This window comes from Scomber scombrus, chromosome 23, assembly GCF_963691925.1.
Source record: "Scomber scombrus chromosome 23, fScoSco1.1, whole genome shotgun sequence".
Lineage (NCBI taxonomy): Eukaryota > Metazoa > Chordata > Actinopteri > Scombriformes > Scombridae > Scomber > Scomber scombrus.
In genome coordinates this window covers 21,364,640-21,381,078 of record NC_084992.1, presented here as the reverse complement: position 1 = coordinate 21,381,078, position 16,439 = coordinate 21,364,640, and the positions used below count along the sequence as shown (strand labels likewise).

General features: G+C 38.6%; 1 protein-coding gene across 1 annotated transcript in view; it reads left to right on the top strand.

The window, feature by feature from the left end:
- The window catches only part of ank2b (ankyrin 2b, neuronal), a 199,924-nt gene that overhangs the window by 136,883 nt on the left and 46,602 nt on the right, over positions 1 to 16,439 (top strand). Inside the window, exons 7-22 of the mRNA XM_062444328.1 lie at positions 2,334 to 2,432; positions 3,293 to 3,391; positions 4,005 to 4,103; positions 5,207 to 5,404; positions 5,575 to 5,673; positions 6,684 to 6,782; positions 6,928 to 7,026; positions 7,154 to 7,351; positions 10,684 to 10,782; positions 11,387 to 11,485; positions 13,493 to 13,690; positions 13,908 to 14,006; positions 14,264 to 14,362; positions 14,847 to 14,945; positions 15,122 to 15,220; positions 15,576 to 15,648. Of these exons, the coding sequence (XP_062300312.1) occupies positions 2,334 to 2,432; positions 3,293 to 3,391; positions 4,005 to 4,103; positions 5,207 to 5,404; positions 5,575 to 5,673; positions 6,684 to 6,782; positions 6,928 to 7,026; positions 7,154 to 7,351; positions 10,684 to 10,782; positions 11,387 to 11,485; positions 13,493 to 13,690; positions 13,908 to 14,006; positions 14,264 to 14,362; positions 14,847 to 14,945; positions 15,122 to 15,220; positions 15,576 to 15,648 (1,855 nt within the window). The remainder of the gene's footprint in view (positions 1 to 2,333; positions 2,433 to 3,292; positions 3,392 to 4,004; positions 4,104 to 5,206; positions 5,405 to 5,574; positions 5,674 to 6,683; positions 6,783 to 6,927; positions 7,027 to 7,153; positions 7,352 to 10,683; positions 10,783 to 11,386; positions 11,486 to 13,492; positions 13,691 to 13,907; positions 14,007 to 14,263; positions 14,363 to 14,846; positions 14,946 to 15,121; positions 15,221 to 15,575; positions 15,649 to 16,439) is intronic.

Sequence of the window (16,439 nt, the reverse complement as noted above, 5' to 3'; positions counted from 1 at the left end):
TCGGCTACATTTGGAAATCGCATTAAAGACATGTGACCCACCCCAGCCACGTCACTTGCCAGTATACATCGGACTTTACAGCTGCCTCTGAGCTGCTGTGCATCCGCCTACAGCTCAGTAATGTGTCAAACAAGTCTAACTGAACCGATCTTTCCCTTCCTCATCCCTCCTGCTTCAGATGATGGTCAATAGGACTACTGAGGTATACACACGCTCCTTTAATTCTCCACAACTTCACTATAGGGGCCCATCTCTTTATTTCTCTTTACTTTCTATACCACCTTTATTTCTTTCACTTCCACAGCACTGCATGGTGTAAACAAATAATAATTTGGTTCATTTTACAGTTTCCACAGTTTCTGTCGGTTTGGTATATTAAGAGGCCAACATGCACGGCTGACAGGAATGGCCATGCTACTGCCGTCTGTGTTCTGCACTCCAGCACACACAGTCCTACACACAGTCTGCTTATCTTTAGTTTTTGGCTTTGGTTTTTTTTTCATTCATACTCCGTCTGTGTGCATTTTCATCCTTTTTTTAAAAGTTTATATTAATAATGTCAATTGATCTGAAAGAGACTTTTTTTGTCATAAGTGACCCTCAGTACATTTAGAAATATCTCTAAACAACATCATGATTGAGATGTTCATTTTAAATGATAACATTTCCCCCCTTCAAGGTTTTGATTTGATGGATACTGTGCTGATACATTTTTGGAACAGCTATGAATGTATATTGTCTAAATGTCTTGTTATTCTGTCTATTTATGTTGTGTTGCATGATTTAAAGATGAACTTACTTTACTTATGAACCAGTAATGGGTAAATAATTGCCAATATTAGGTTCCACTGCTCCTATATAGAATAAAAACAATGCCACAATTAAAATCAAATAATAAAAATGAAATCAAAATTTAATTTTCCATGCTTGTGTAGAAATATATTTTTTTATTTAAATTCAAAAATATATTTTTTACATGAAGGTTAAAAAGCAATTTCCAATCTATATGGAATATTTCCTACAACAGAGAAATAATTAATTAATTAATTAAATAATATATATTAATACATCTAAAGACACTTGAGGAAATAATAGTAAATTTAAATACTTGGAGGGAGCTTAAATGGAAAATAATAACAATGTCCTGTTAGACATTACAGATAATGGCATAGGAGGGCCTGACCACCTCAGAAATGAAGTGCAAAAGGAAATGTGGGACACTAATTGAATTAATGTAAATTTGGGCTGAAATTATACTCAAACAAAATAAAAGTGAATTTTTTTTATTTAGTTTTGTTACTCATCATGTACACATGGCTGGAAAATTAAATTTCAAATTGATGAAATGATTTAATTTTAATATCGTCAGCTTTGGTCTCCCATACTACAGCTTCCTAATCAAGTATATCAAATGCATGCTCTGCTATAGAAGATTAATTACAAATTACTTGTCTATTACTTTAACTCGTTTATTAATACATACAGTGTTAGTTAATAATGGCATGAGAAAGCATTAAAATATAATACCTGCTTGGTCAAAGACTTGGCATTGAAGAGCATGTTGCATCCACGCTACCTTAATTTGCACCATTCAAAGCTTTTTGACTGTGTAAAGTTTTTAAACCATCACGTTAGTCACTGTATTCTTCACACTTTTGTAAACAACTTTTTCACATTAAATCGGACCAACACTTACAGAATGGCAAGGTAAGGCAAGAATTTCACAACTCCTACAACCTGCTCTGCAATCTCTAACTTTTCTCATATACTTCTCATTTCTAACTCTAATACTTCTATGACGTACAGTTAACATAGTGCACTTTGGTGTTGATCAGAAACGTACCTTCCTCATTATGTGCCTCATTTTACTATAATTTGACAATGTTGATTTTTGACAGTTACTGTAATATCGTTTGTCTATTTTCATGTCAATTTTGATCTGTGTGTACTGTACGTCTCTCTGTTTTGCTTTTTTCATTTCCAAATGGTTTTGGAAAGCCTAGGAAAGGCCTTCTTTATTTTTATTTCTTTGATTTAAAACCTGCATGGAAGTGACATGGGTTTAATTGTGTTTTTTGGGGGGGTTGTGTGTATGGGTGCTATATATTCTGACTTGCATTATTTTTTAACTGTTTTTTTTCCAGTGATATTTTCACTTTCTTTAATTTCAGTTGACTTTTCTTTCACTTGTCATGCTTGATGTGACTTGCTGCATGCTGGGAAGACTAGAGGTCAAGAATCACAGGTCAAAGTTTAAGGACATAAATGAAAGGCTAACATCTGACCTCTCTCCTCCTCTTTGTCTCTCTCTCTCTCTCCTGTCTGTCTTGCAGAGTGGATTCACCCCCCTGCATATCGCTGCCCACTATGGCAACGTCAATGTGGCCACGCTGCTGCTGAACCGAGGGGCAGCAGTTGACTTCACAGCAAGGGTACGATACCACACCCACATTCACACATTCAATCCTAGTCATTTGATTTTTTTTTCTTAATGATAATAATGACAATAATAATAATAATAACAATAATGACATCAATGGAAATAATGTACAACACACATGCATATGAACATTTCCTGCCCTGTATGTCGCTATTACATCACTAGTGTTTTACTGAGGCTCTCTATAACATCAGTATTTTACTGTAGCTCTGTGAATTACTGGAGGTCTGCTGTAGGTCACAATGCCATCTCAATGACATCATTAGAGTAGCTGTAAGACTTAAGTTTATTTTTGACAAATCTATAACGTACAATTTACAAATGCCAAAGTTCAGTGCCGGTGCAGGAATGCAGTGTGTCCTTTTATGGGTGTCCTCTCTAAATGTGACTTATGTTTTGACAAAGCCTGCAAACACAAGCAAAACCAAAGGCTATATTTTCTGTGGCTGCTTGTGTTTGCTAAAGGTGCAGGATATTAAGCTGAAACTGAAGCACATTTGAATTACACAGTCAGCAAATCTAAAGTTCTCAGTTCGCTTCTTCCCCTTGCTCTCCCCTCATCTTTTACTCCTGAATCTGTATTTTGGTTCCAATATCTACAAGCACACATACGCACGCGCACACACACACACACACACACACACACACACACACACACACACACACACACACACACACACACACACACACACACACACACACACACACACACACACACACACACACACACACACACACACACATTTGAATACCAGGTGTGTGTTCTACCATTAACCAAGCTGTACCATTTAAGCAATACTCAGCAATTTAAGCAATATATTTGACTAAAACCTGCATTTTTCCTCCATACAGAATGGGATTACTCCCCTACACGTGGCCTCCAAGCGTGGCAACACTAACATGGTTCGCCTGTTATTGGACCGCAGCTCTCAGATTGACGCTAAAACAAGGGTGAGTGAACAGAACCAATAATGTGTAATTACTTGTAATTACATCTGCAGTAACAACAAATGGACGGCCACTTACTATAATCACCATTAGAAATCAGCAGATGTGGATGTGAGCCAGTCACGTTTTGTTTTTTTTAGGGGGTTTTTTCAGTTCAGTTTGATCCCAGTGGGTCAGTGGATTAAATTCAGTATCAGTGCCAGCTATCAGTCAAGGCAGGCAACTTATTAGCTGTATTGGATTCTGACATACAAACAACAAACAACATCCAGCCCGGCTTAGTCACTGAATACATCTGTATAAAGGGAATAACTACTTAAAAATGAAAAGCTATATTGATACTAGTAAAGTAAAATGCGTGTTAATAAAAATGACAATATTTGTTTGTTCCTGGTTGATTTTAATTAGGGTCTTGTAGTGTAGAAATAATATGTTGTAGCAGTTAAATCCTATTCTACCACTCTGCTCATAACAATGAGCTAACCTGGATTATTTTAATCAAGTTATGACTTTGATATGCAAGGTCAGTGTCACTTCATTACTGTGTCTATTAATATGCATACATGTTATATGACTATGAATATGTTTTTGTGTGTGTGTGTGTGTTTTTCCATAGGACGGGCTGACTCCCCTCCACTGTGCGGCTCGGAGTGGACACGATACAGCTGTGGAGCTGCTGCTGGAGAGAGGAGCACCCTTGCTGGCCAGGACCAAGGTGTGTTACTGCTCCATTTTCACAAATATCTACGTCTGTGGAACACCGTCCATTCACATTGTACTTTTCATTTGTTTTCTCTGAAGAGTGTGGACTCTCCCCATGCCTTTTTATTTCTAGCATTTCACCATTTATATTCATTCAGATCTGGGCAGATTGACAGTAGCTATTACGTGGACAGAAGAATGTTGCCCTGACATTTCTCCAGACTCTTTAATTCATACTTATTTGACAAAGTGTTCCCTATACTCAGTCAATGAAATAGAACCACTCTACATTACATGACTATTATCAAAAAACAGCTGCGTATGCTTGAATCTTTTCATGGTGTGGTCACAAACTATTTGAACACAAACAGTAGGATATTTTGGGAAATAAGCTAGTTGAGAAGATAGCTATGCTATGCTATGCTATGCTATGCTATGCTATGCTATCAGATGCATCAATTCTAGAAACAAAGACATAGTGCCTTTAAAAGTGTTGAGTTGTTACTTTCTTATCAAGACATCTCAGGTGACTGCTGGATGTATCGTTCAGTTTGCCTTTTCTCACGGCATATTTTGGCACTTCTGATAAAGCTAGCATATCTCTGTTCTCTGTAGCTTCTCATACTTTCAGCCTCTGTGCTAAGCTAGGCTAAAAATGTCCCAAAACAAATATATCTCTGTATTGTATCAAAGATCTTGTTTGAACCTCATCAAAACAGCATGCTCTCTGTCAGAGGTATTCAATATCAGAAAACACTATAAAGCTGTGTCATAACACATGTTGGACATAAATAGGCTAGCAGTTACCTATTGATATATCTAGCAGACACAGAGCAACATTAGCATTCATTTGAGGTCATGATTGTGTCCACCTGACAAATATAAGACTAATATCTACTCTCCTTTTGGTTTCTTTCAACTCCTGGGAAAAATATGTAGCTGCTAAATGCTTTATTAACCTAGTTGCTAACTAGCTGTTTTTTGTTCATATATAAAAAACTCACTCACACCCTAAACCGATTTTTCTTTGATGAGAGGGTTCTTTCAGTCATTATGTACACACAATGATGTAAGAAGCTGTAGAGTTATATTTACAGTATAACTTTCTCTTCTCAGAACGGTCTGTCTCCTCTCCACATGGCGGCACAAGGCGACCACGTGGAATGTGTCAAACACCTTCTGCAGCACAAGGCGCCTGTGGATGATGTCACATTGGACTACCTGACAGCGTTACACGTGGCGGCACACTGCGGTCACTACAGAGTCACCAAACTGCTGTTGGACAAGAGGGCCAACCCCAACGCCAGAGCACTGGTATGCCACAAAGATATCCTTTCACTTTCTGTCGTCCATATCGGACCAAGAGGATTGAAATATAATTAAACAAGGACATACAACACATGATATTGTCAAAAAAGAAGCAGCTGTATTAAATATTGTTTAGGTTGATTTTTTCAGTATTTGTGTACTCCATTTCTCCACAGAATGGCTTCACTCCGCTGCACATAGCCTGTAAGAAGAACCGTGTGAAAGTGATGGAGCTGCTGGTGAAATATGGAGCCTCTATCCAGGCCATCACTGAGGTACTTAACACCCCTGACTGAAAGAGGATCCACACAAATGTTAAGAGTATCATTGAATCTACTGCGACGCCCAGATGTGTGGTGGTCGTTTGGGGATTATATGTCTGGCTTTACCACACAAAGTGATATCAGAGATGACACGTAGATACTTAAAGTCTAATATCCTTCTGACACTGCTAACCCACTCTATTGTCACGATAGTTTATGTTTGCTGATGTTTGCAATGCTATAAAATATTCATTTTGTTGAAACAGTAAACACCTCTGAATTTGTACACATACTGTACACACTTAGATAATGATTTCCAATTGTACCTTTCTCGCAAGAAGATTTAAAATGTCATTGCTAAAGTTTTTTCATATACAGAGCTAAAGCCAAGCAAAGACCATGCAGGCCTCGGTGAATGACCACTGTAGCTACAAGTGACAATTAGTCATGTTTAAATGTTAAAACAAGCACTTATTGTTAAGAAAATGACCATATAGCAATAATTGTGTTATTTCTTCTTTCAAAAGTTACATACTGTAACTTTACAAATGTATTACACAACTGTGGGTGGTTAACTTAAAAGAAGTTTGACCAGGTTTCTGCATTAGTCACCATGTTTATCCAGTTTGAAAAGTGGAGGTAAAACTTAGAGGAAATGATGCAGTTCAGTTGAGAAAAGGTTGATGTTGATGTAGGAATTAAATAATTAGATTCTTATATAGAGTGTTTAAAGTCTGGATAGGTTACATGATGGTAAGATTTAAGATCAACTCTGGTCTTTTTGTCAATACCTTAGCATACTTAGTGGCTTTTCTTTTCTTTTAAGTCTGTGAACAGTTCTGTCCTCAGCTTCTGAATAATGCTTCCTATCTGTTCTTTTGCCAACTCTTGCTGTCCAGAAATAACTATGAATTGCCAGATGACATCATGTACTTTTTATCTTAATAATACATGAAATCTTTCAATGTTGGACATGCTATTTGATCCTATTGTTCTTCCTTTACCTCTCCTCCTGTGTCCAGTCTGGTTTGACTCCCATCCATGTGGCAGCCTTCATGGGTCACCTGAACATCGTGCTGCTGCTGCTCCAGAATGGAGCCTCGCCAGATGTCAGCAACATTGTGAGTGATGGCCCATGAGCCAATCAGAGAGTGAGAAGGGAAACAATTTGATAACGCATTCTCAAGTAATTGTGTGACGTTTTATTATTTTGATAATATGTGGGTTGACCCTGCTGACTGATATGATGCTGTATGATGTGTGCAGCGTGGAGAAACAGCGTTACACATGGCAGCCAGGGCGGGGCAGGTGGAAGTGGTCAGATGTCTGCTGAGGAACGGAGCCATTGTGGACGCCAGGGCTCGGGTGAGATCACTGAATGATGTCATCAGAAAGAGCATCACTGTGTGATTGGGTGCATTCTTTCTCATTTTGTTGGATAAGCTTCTATTTCCTGTGAAAAGTCCTCATTCTTCTACTGTGTCTTCTTCAGGAGGACCAGACTCCCCTCCACATCGCCTCCCGTCTGGGGAAAACAGAGATTGTCCAGCTGCTGCTGCAACACATGGCCCATCCTGATGCTGCCACAACCAATGGCTACACCCCCCTACACATCTCAGCCAGGGAGGGACAGGTGGAGACAGCTTCTGTCCTGCTAGAGGCCGGGGCTTCACACTCACTGGCCACCAAGGTGGGTGGAGGAGCCTTGTCATCTTTAAACATGATTATTCAACTCAGGAGATTTCAGTGTTACCTTCAGAATTTCAGAATTTGATTTAATGAGGAACAAAGTCAGTCATAAACAAAATAGTCTATGAGGCTGTGAATTAAAAGAATGATTAAATATTTTAGGAATATGTATAAAAACTGGAACAACAGCTACAGCCTGAAGGACTGTCTCTTGAATTTGAATGTACAATTTCTAAGTAGGCTCAACAGATTCTATGAAACATAAAGCACGTAAGCCACATTTTAGAACATCAGTCTTCCATTTCAGTTATAAAAAATCTGGTTAATGTCCATCTAATTTAAGCTAACTGTCATTGGGGTGCCCTAACTGAACAACAATGCTTCTTTCTGTAGGGTTTAAAGCTAGCTTAATACCTGCCTTTTTACGAAATGGCATGGTACAGTAAATTCTAAAACATAGTGTAACAGTAGCATGAGTACATACAATCAGTAATGTCAGTAACACAACAAATCAGTCTAAAGTTAGCTAAAAAGGTCAAAGCTGCAGCAACACTTGTAATATACAGAAAAAACTGTATTGTTAGGTCTAACAATTTAGTTGTTGCTGAAGCTTTGACCTTTTTAGACTTGTTTTCCTTCTCTGTGCACTCTAGAAGTATGTGAAGTAGTGCCAGAAAGTGAGCTAACTACAAGCTTCTGGTCATACCAGACCAATTGAGGGTGTAGCAGTAAAACTCTTCAGTGTTTTCAATTTGTGGGAGGACAATTGTATTATTTCTATAAATAAATGTACATAGTCTGGTTTCATTTAGCATTTTAATGTTAGATTTCAGGTGATGCCCAAGTCAAAATGGCAGTTGTTTAGTCATGTGGAGGAATTTGGTTACCACAGTGACAAATGTTTTATATGGTTCATTATATAGCAGATAACAGTAGGATGAAATCATTCGTTTCCTATGTTAGGGACAGGGTATGTAAGGGTATGTATGTAGGTATGATATAAGGACAGTTCCTACAACAGAACAAACAAATCAATTGAAAGTCATATATAGTCCTGTCGTAATAATTATTGACTTATCATACATAAATGTAATTATTGACATCATCATATCTATATATGGACTCATCATATGGTACATGGACATGACCTTGATCTTTTTTTGACCTCAGTATTGCCACACTTCACATTAGCAGCTAAGAGGCTAATCATGTCACATTGACTAAACAAGTAGTGTCCTCCATTCCTCACTGTGTACGTCCTGTTCCCAACCATAATGACAGTCTGTATTTTTATAGAAGCGCAGCACCAACTCTCCAATCCCATCCCCCACCCCCCACCCCCCTGCATTATTATATTATTATATTGTCATTGTATCAGTGGTATAAAATGATCTTCAAATGACAATAATGTATTTTATAATATCGATTATTTCTGAGACAATATATCGTCCAATAAAAGTAGTTATTGTAACAGGTCTACTAATACACAAAAAATGCACAGTGAATTAAACAAAAGTTTGCCATACTCACTACTGTATTTATAGTACAAGGTGTACAGATGAAAGGAGAGACAGGGAGAAATGTGTCTTTAAGTGTAAATACACTCAAAGTCAAGATGACATTGTGGCTTCTACTGAACATCAGATAAAGAGGTTACAGTGTTACAGTAGCTGCATGTTTCCGTTTCTACGTGACCCAGTTCTGATGAAAGATTGATGGGACTGTAAAGCTGCTGCTGTCCTCTGAAATGTGCATGAAGACTGTACGCAATCAAGTGATTCATCATCATCACCGTAGAGGTCTTTACTGGAGGAGTCTGCACAGTCAAGACATTCACTTTGCATCCACTTTAGGACAGATTAGTCCTTTAATTAATTCATACGGTATGGAGGGTCGGACAAAGCGCCTTCTGATGTGTCCGTCACGGTTCAGTGGTTCTGCTCTCTCCCTTCTCACTCTTGAGGTCTCTTTCCCTGTCTTTTCTCTGGGGGGGTGTGAAGGGTGTGGCTGTTGCTACGGAAACCAAAGCAGGGAAAGTTGTTGTCATGCAGTAACACAAGTGTAACATCATCCATCCATCCCAGCTTATGTGTTTAATTTGTTTTTTTTCTCAGTCTTAACAGACCCTCCCCCTCTTTCCTCCATCCATCCCCTCTTTTATCGTCTCCCTTCTGTTTGTGCAGATACCTCCCAGATCAGATATAATCCAGGGTTTGACAAACAAAGGACTGCTCCCTCCATGGGCAGGGCTGGGTCGTAAACACACTGGTCATGTGGTTTCTGTCAGCTCCAGTCTGGTGTTTCAAAATAGTTACAAGTGCGCCCTCTGCTGGCTGCACTGTGAAAGTTAGAATACTCTGATTTATGTTTTTGGTTTCAGGTGAACTGTATCAGCATGTGAACAGACTAGGGGCTGTTAATTATTTTTATGTCACCAACAAAACAGACACCAGGCATTAAACTCAAGGGAATCCTATTTGATGAGATTGTGTATCAGGTATAAGGAGATTATACTGTCACCTCTTTAATGAGGGCATTAAGTGCTTAAACCATACCTACAAATATGAAACTATTACAAGTGAGGTTAAGTATTTCTTCACTTTGCTCATCAGCTCCTGAAGTGTCCCTTGGCCCCCCTAAAGGACCCCACACCCCCAGTTTAAGCCTTCTGAAAACTAAGACTTAGATAACAGTGTTTATAGTGAGCTATTACTTGTCCTTATTATCCATTCAGAAGCTTCATGAAACTTTCTAAAATTAATATAACCTTTAATTTTACATCATTTTACATTATTTATTATTCATTTTAGACCTTTACAAATAAGTGTTTCCTGTTGTAAGATTGCTGGCAGCTGTTTTGACTCTTTCAGCCAATCACATGCTGTGTTATTGGGAGACAGAGAAGACATAATGGTGAAGATATTTTATCAGAAGCTTCTTCTTCATCATTATGCTGAAGTAATATAACAGTTGCTGTATTGATTTAAATGGCTAGGGTCATTTATACATAATCATTATTAACAATTAACACTCATTTACATAAAGGTCAAATACAAAGCAAATGTTCACATCATATATACTGTACACAGTACCAACCTTCTCTGCATCCATTATGGAATAGTATTTTTATTTATTTTGACTGTCTGAAGTGATTTGAGATACAATCATAACACTTGTAGACATTTTGTTGATTCAGAAATCATTTTTTGGCTCAGTCACGCTGGAGATAAAAGATACTGAATCGCAGAGAATAAATAAAGGATGGAAGTTAACCTGCATTCACTATATTGAAACATTCCTCAACCTCTTTTCGTGTGTTTTTTCCCTCCACAGAAAGGTTTTACTCCCCTGCATGTGGCCTCAAAGTACGGCAGCCTCGATGTAGCCAAACTTCTGCTGCAGCGTAGTGCTCCGCCTGATTCTGCTGGGAAGGTATGCATCCAAACCAAACTTTTCCAACTAGTATCATATATACTATATGTTTAATTTGATTAGTTTTGGCAGCTTATTTCATACATAAAAATGTTTTTAAAAAAAGTATTTGAATTGTGTTGCTATTTTTCTGTATTGAGGTTATATTGTCTACAAGAGCACCGGTAAGCCTAGTCTGAATAAAGTCAGCCATTCCTTAATTTATATTAACTATAATTTATTCCAGACAACAAAAAAATCTGATAACAGACGCTTTTTTACATCGACATTCCTTCTTTTCTTTGAATATGTTCTTTGCGTCATAACAAGGACCCGCCCAGTGATCCCTCCAGCTTTTGTTGTCTAATATAACTCTAATTCATCTCAACCTGCATTCTAAGTCACCTTTAATTAATTGTTTGTGTTGTGTGTGTGTGTGTGTGTGTGTGTGTGTGTGTGTGTGTGTGTGTGTGTGTGTGTGTGTGTGTGTGTGTGTGTGTGTGTGTGTGTGTGTGTGTGTGTGTGTGTGTGTGTGTGTGTGTGTGAGTGTGTGTGTGGTGTTACTGGCTTCTCGCTGCACTAACTGCTATTTAATCCCTGTGCGCTAACCGTCCATCCCTTACAGAATGGCCTCACCCCGCTCCATGTCGCAGCACATTACGATAACCAGAAGGTGGCGCTCCTGCTTTTGGACAAAGGAGCGTCCCCCCACACCATGGCCAAGGTGAGAGTCTCCACATTAACTGCTGCAGACACTATGCTGGGAGGCATGAGAAGTCTGAGAGGAAAATTAAACGTCGGGTGTAAAATGTTACAAGTAGTGGACAGTTCAGCCAGAAGGTGAAAATAATCTTATTTCCTGTCTAGTTCACACATAGACATCATAACCAGACTCCTATAACTTTAGATGTTGCCTTCTATGAATCACATTCAGACTTTTTCTTGAATATCAAAAGTAATCCAGTGTTGTACATCCATCTTTACAGTTCACACATGACCTTTCATGCAGATTTACTAAAAGATGAACAAATACAGACTAAAAAACACTGGTCTCTACAGTTTTATCCTCAATAATGTTTGAATAGGACTATCAATACACTGGATTAGTTGTGCAGTGCAGGATTAAGCCTGACTGATGTTGCATATCTGTTATTTTTAGCTTACCTAAGCTGATGCTTCTTGAGGGATTTGACAATAGATGGTAAAAAAAATTACAAGCTAATTCTTTTGTTAGAGACACTTCAAACTAACTCACGATTGGACCTCCTACCATTGCATGTACTACCTGCATTTGTTTGTTTTTATTAAGAAGTTTATGGCCTAATGTCACATTTTGGCAACAGCTGTGTCATTTTCTTTTATCGGAGATATAAAGATTGACTTCATTTACATCTGGACCTCCTATCATTACACGCACAACTTCCAGTTTTTTAATTAATGCATTTTAGTGTAGCACCTTTCACAGAAATGAATTTCACAAAGTGCTTCACAGAATAAGATTTGAAAGACGTTAAAAAAAATGCAAACATTAAAAAAACAAAGGCAATAAAAACATACAATCAATGAGACAGAAGCAAAAAAAGCAACAAAGACTAAATTAATAGAAAATATAGATGCAAAAACAGACTAAACTAAAACATTTTAAGGTGAGAGAAAGGCCAATCTAAACAGGTGGGACTTCTGTTGGCTTAGGGCTAGGTATTGGTACTCGATACTTTTCAGGAAATAAATCGATACCAAGTAGTATCGAAACGTCTCCCGTCAAACGATACCTGCAATCGATCCTTTTTGCACCCAGAGATATAAAATATGACTATTTGTATGGACTTGCTCAGAGCCAATCAACGCAAGCATTCTTCAATTAATGCGACATGTGATTGGCTCATTGCCACAGCAGCTACAGCCCGTCTGTGTTGCTGAAGTCGTGGTGAATTTGAGTTAGCATGCTTAACAGTTCAGCAGCCAAGATGTCACCTAAACGCTTTAAAGAGCAACTACACTACACACCTGTTACACCAGATAAAAGCAAGTGCACATAATGTGGAATGGGTATTGAATGAAGTACTCAGTTGGTATCAGTATCACTTTAAGGGTACTTGGATTAGTACTGGTATCGTCATTTTTTAAACGATAACCAGCCCTAAAGAGGCTGCAGAGCGTAAACCTAAAGGTAGACATCTCCATAGTGTTGGATCCACGATTTCAAACTATTACTTCATTACCTTTTGTTTTCGGGGGGAACGAGAGAGTTCCACCAGTGGGCCCTGGTCAGCTGACCTCAATGATCTACTGGGTATAGAAGGATGGAGAAGGTCACATATGTGCTCAGGTGCCGGATTGTGCAGGGCTCAGTATGTGATTACAAGAACCTTAAAATAAATTCTAAACCTAAAATAAAGTCTTTTATTTTGTTAAAAGTTCTGCTAAACCTACTTTATACAACCTGTCCAGCACAGAGGAATACGATATATCAGTCTTTAGATGGACAGATCATTGAGTTAGATCATATGATTCTTGATTGTGTTTTTTTGATGCTGGAAACAGAAATATTACCACACTTTAAAACCATACAAAAAAACTTGGTAAAATGGTATAAAGCATTCATTACTAATAAACTTCTGAACCGATACTGTGGCCGTTCGTGATAGTGTTCAGCTGACAAGGCAACAACAAGTCATCTCAGTGAACTACCAGTAGTGACATCAGTGTCTTCTCTGTTCTCATGAACTAGAATGGCTACACTCCTCTCCACATTGCGGCTAAGAAGAACCAGATGGACATCGCCACGGTGCTGCTGCAGTACGGAGCCGAGACCAACATCCTGACCAAGCAGGGTGTCACTCCGCTCCATCTGGCCTCCCAGGAGGGCCACGCCGAAATGGCTGACCTGCTCATTAGCAAGGGAGCCGAGATCAATGTCCCCACCAAGGTACTACAGGAACCGTGGGATGGATGATTGAGAAATGCATCAAAAATATCTCAAACACAGCATGTAGAATTGCTATAAATAGCAAGTAGAGTCTGAATTTTGAGCTAAATAAGCTCATTTTGACAATGAAGAATGGACAGGATACTAATCTGAATCTGAATTTGGCTGCTGTAAATGGATTAACTGTTTTGTGTGTGTGTGTGTGTTCCCCATGCAGAGTGGCCTCACAGCCCTCCATCTGGCAGCCCAGGAGGACAAAGTCCCTGTTGCTGAGATCCTTGCCAAAAACGAAGCCAACCTCAACCAGCAGACCAAAGTATGAAGCAAAAAAAAATAGAAGTGCTTTCTTAATTTTATTGCATTTAGCTGCATTTAACTTAGTGAAGAGGAAGAAGCTCACTGTTCCACCCAAGGATGCTTTATCTGAACATGACATCCTCTATTTATAAGATAATGTAATCTTCAATCCTGCTAAATTCATCATAACTGGGTTTGTTTGTACTTTTGTAAGTGTATTGTCTGTGTTATTCAAGATTGGACAATTCAAACTGATTGTCTGTTTTTTTTTTACAGTTGGGCTACACTCCGCTTATTGTAGCATGTCACTATGGCAACGCCAAGATGGTCAACTTCCTGCTCCAGAACGGAGCCAGTGTGAACGCCAAGACCAAGGTAATAAAGCTATAATACGCTTTTTTTGTAGTTCTCAGATGATCTTTAAAAAAAATGTTTTAATTAAATTACCTTAAAGTTAGTGATGACGAAAGAGAAGTTAATAGTAGTGGGAACAGTTCATAATATTTGTCACATAAAGTCTGTGTCAATGGCAGTGTGTGTGCATTAGATTTGTAGCGTGGATGCCCAAAATAATGATTTTCACAATGTGTATAAAAAGAAGCAAAAGGAGATCAGAGAGAATGATACAACATGCAGAAAGTTTGAAATATGCAATAAATGCTTCCTAAACATCCAGAAGGTTTGCTGCATTGTTTTCAACACTGATTTTTCCAGAATAGATACTTTAATTAAATTTCAATATATATTTATTTTCTGTAGTTAGTGACAAGGTTTGATAATGTGACCCTTCAAGTAATACTATTGATATTGACCATACATTAATTTATTGATACATTTTTGCATCTTCTTTCCTTCCCAGAATGGATACACTCCCCTTCACCAGGCAGCCCAGCAAGGAAACACACACATCATTAATGTGCTGCTGCAATCTGGTGCCAAGCCCAATGCTGTCACTGTGGTATGTATCCACACAATTACACACACACACACACACACACACACACACACACACACACACACACACACACACACACACACACACACACACACACACACACACACACACACACACACACACACACACACACAGATGTAAACACATAGACATTTAATTTACTGTGTGTCCTTGTACAGAATGGTAACACTGCTCTGGGTATTGCTCGGAGGCTGGGCTACATCTCTGTGGTGGACACACTGAGAGTCGTCACAGAGGAGATCATCACCACCACAACGGTATGTCAAACACACACACACATATGACAGTATCCATTAATTATTAATAACTTTGAAGGCTGGACTTTGGCTGACATAGGGTATCCATGTTTGTTTGCTTTTTCCAGACACTTATGTATTATTTAGCATCAGCTTGGATACATTGTAGTACTCAGACAATTCAGATTTTCCCAATTGCAATCACAACAGAAACTCCCATATCATAGTATTCATTTAGAATAACTTAAGAATTAACTGTACAATAATAAACCAATAGTCCTCTTTTCAAAGTATTGTGTTTGTATTGTTAGAAGAAGTTGACATATAAATGGTATGAACAATAGTCAATGGGATTCATTTCCTCCTATGCTGCCAGACCGTGACGGAGAAACACAAGCTGAACGTGCCAGAGACCATGACTGAAGTGCTGGATGTATCGGATGAAGAGGGTGAGTCATGTTTCACACTGGAGCCTGTCAACATTCACCACCAACATGCTACCCCACAAATGAAAAGAGAGCTTTCAGTGTTGTTGGAGCTAACAAAACCATGGAGCAATTAGATAATAAAAAGACACATCTGATTGACGAGTTGTGACAGTATTTACACGAGCCTTCATAAATCTCCAACAACAGCAACAAAACATGTTTGGTTACTGCTAGAATCATCACTTGACTCTAGAGTCCTCTTCTGTGATTTTTAGCCTCCACTTTGTGTTTTTAGCAGCAGCAAACACTGATTTTAATCAGGAAACACATAGAGAGTTAGTAGCTGGAAGAGAAAAGTGATCATCTGACAGATAAAGAGCTAGATGTTTTCCATTGGAGGAGACCAAACACGAGCTTAAAAGAGGAATTCTACAGGCCAATTTTTTCATACTTTTTGAGCAGAAATATTGCCTGTGCGACCATAGCAGATGTCATAGTTTGAGCCTTTTTCTATTTCAAGAATTGGCCTAAATTTTGAACCTAAATCATAGAGTCTCTGTATGATTAGATTTTATGAGGTAGTGAATGACTGTGCTGTCCACCTACAGAATTTAAATCCATTGATGATGATGCTATGTTAGACGACCCCATGGATTTTGAAGGTATTCAGCACGGCGCTTTGTGTGAGGGCTTGCTGTGCCGATTTTAGCAGCAGGGGAGGGTAGTGTGTTCCGCATGTTGAATGAGCCTGTGATGTTTGCTTAGGTGCCAGAATACTAACAGAGAAAGTGGTTGGAAGCCAAACTTGTACT